This window comes from Octodon degus, unplaced genomic scaffold (assembly GCF_000260255.1).
Source record: "Octodon degus isolate 3935 unplaced genomic scaffold, OctDeg1.0 scaffold00276, whole genome shotgun sequence".
Taxonomy (NCBI): Eukaryota; Metazoa; Chordata; class Mammalia; order Rodentia; family Octodontidae; genus Octodon; species Octodon degus.
In genome coordinates, this window is record NW_004524852.1 from 1984110 (window position 1) to 1986349 (window position 2240).

General features: G+C 45.6%; 1 protein-coding gene across 1 annotated transcript in view; it reads right to left on the reverse strand.

Annotated features, from left to right (window-relative positions):
* Positions 1-2240, reverse strand: part of Myh6 (myosin heavy chain 6) — a 26161-nt gene that overhangs the window by 10340 nt on the left and 13581 nt on the right. Inside the window, exons 24-25 of the mRNA XM_004646684.2 lie at positions 1501-1646; positions 1170-1260 (exon numbers count right to left, since the gene is read on the reverse strand). Of these exons, the coding sequence (XP_004646741.1) occupies positions 1170-1260; positions 1501-1646 (237 nt within the window). The remainder of the gene's footprint in view (positions 1-1169; positions 1261-1500; positions 1647-2240) is intronic.

Genomic DNA, 2240 nt, shown 5'->3' on the forward strand with positions numbered 1-2240 from the left:
ATATGAAAGCAGGCTAGAATTGTGTCTATGTTACTTGCATCCTGACCCATGGGTCCTGTGGTGAGCTGAGGGGAGACCTCTTCCTACTAGCTGTAGTCTCCCCAGAAAGTAAGAGGACAAATCTTGTCTCCAGTACTTGAGCACCTCTTTTTACTATGTCCAGATCAGGCCATGCAGCTTCTACAGCTATAAAAAGGTGATAGTACCTGCCTTGTTGGTTTTCCAGGAGAACCTACAACTAAAAACATACCAGTTTGGGGTAAATTATGGCTTTTTTTAAAGGTGATATCTCATTGTGTTGTCTAAGACTAGCTGTGCTCCTGGGCTTATGTAATCCTTTGGGCTCAGCCTCTCAAAGAGCTGGGACTACAAGTGCATGCATCATACCTGGTCTAGGCCATCATTTATTCTTATCCCACAGGGGGATGGGAGAGATAGATGAGAAAAGAATACCTTCTAGTTGGTAGCTGGTTGATTTTAACCTTGGCTGTATTAAAATCTATATAGGATTTCCTAGTTGACAAAGTAGTTTTGTATACTTTATCTCTTCTGGTCCTTTATGGCAGGTATTGACCCATGTTATGGATGAGAAGAGAATCTGAGGATCAGGGAGGGTAAATGACTTGCTTAAGGTGATGGGAGCTGAATGTATATCAGGAGCATCAGTGGAGAATCAGCCTGTGTTGGTGGCTGAAGTTAGTATTGGAAATAGGGTGAACCCAATAGCCCATAGGAAGGTACTCTATAAGGTTCTTCTCATTCTCATGCAGTAGGAAGAAGTACCAAGGAAGGGTAGGGTAAGAGGAGAATCAAGCTCCACCTCTTGTGCCTCTCTGAGGCAGAGTGTATTGCAGAAAGAGAAATCCTTTTGTAGGTATGATTCTCCTCCAGAATAGTTTTGCTGCACTGAGACATTCTTGCTCAAGAAGTCTAGGGCAAGATTAGTTCTGCCTGGAAGTCATGGGTGGTTGGAGCTCTGGGGATGCCTGGAATTGTACATATTATTTAGAACCCTAGGGGCCGGGGAGATGGCTCAGTGGGATAAGTGCTTCCCTGGCAAGCACAAGGACCTAGTTCAATCCCCGGTTCCATCAAAAAAAAAAAGAACCCTACGCAGTTCCCTCAGCATCAGGTAGGTGACCCCTTGACTGTACCAAGAAGAATATCACCTGGTTTTCCTTCAGTTTCTTCTGTAGCTGAAGAGCCAGTGCTTGCTCATCCTCAATCTTACTGTTCTGCTGATTAATGTCAAACTCTTTCCTGGAAAAGAAAGGGGTGGTAACTGGTGGTCCTCCCTCCTCTGGGCCTATTCTTTTCTCTTGACTCAGCATACCAGAACTGCTTCCTCCTTCCTGGCCCAGATAGTAAAAGGGGAAGGCTGTGGTGACCCTCAGAAATCCCAGTGTGTGTGCCCAGGGAAACCCTAGCTGTGGAAGGGTAGCACTGTGTGCTCAGGCCAGACACCATCTTTATTGTCCCATGGCTGCTGTAGGTGCTTACTTCTTGAGCTTTTCTTCCAGCTGCTGCTTGTCATTCTCCAGGTCCATGATGCTCTCCTGAGTCAGCTTTAGGTCACCCTCCAACTTCCGCTTTGCCCGCTCCAGGTCCATGCGTACCTTCTTCTCTTGCTCCAGGGATCCCTCCAGCTGGTGAAGAGAAAAAAATGAACAAAATTGAAGAAATCTAAAATCATGATCGGCTTGTTAAGCTAGAATTCCCATGGGATTGAAAATCCCAGAGATACCCTGTAAGCACAAAGGAGTCAGAAACCCAGCCCAGCCAGGAACTACTGTGAGAGGAGAGAAAAAAAAAAAAAATCCTTCTGAACTTAGGGGCTTGCTGGTTAGCTCAGTTGTATAAGCGCCTGCCAGGGCAAACCCAGTCAGGATTGCGGGACCACAGTTCAATCCCCAGCTCCACAAGCCACACCACAACCAGCATGAAGGCAGCCTAAGCCAAGCCAAAAAAAAAAAAAAAAAAATCCTTCTGTGAGAGGAGAGAGGAGAGAGAAGAGAAAGGAGAAAAGAGAGAGGAGAAAAAATTCCAGGATCCATAGATGTTAATTATAAGGATCAAGAACACTTTGACCCAAATTGTTTGACAGCAGACTTTTTTTTTAAGTTTATTTCTTTTTTTTTTTTAATTTTATTTGTGTGTGTGTGTGTGTGTGTGTGTGGCCAGCTCAGCCCACCAGGGGACGGGGCTGGCTGGCATGTGGTGCTGGGGGATTGAACCGCGGT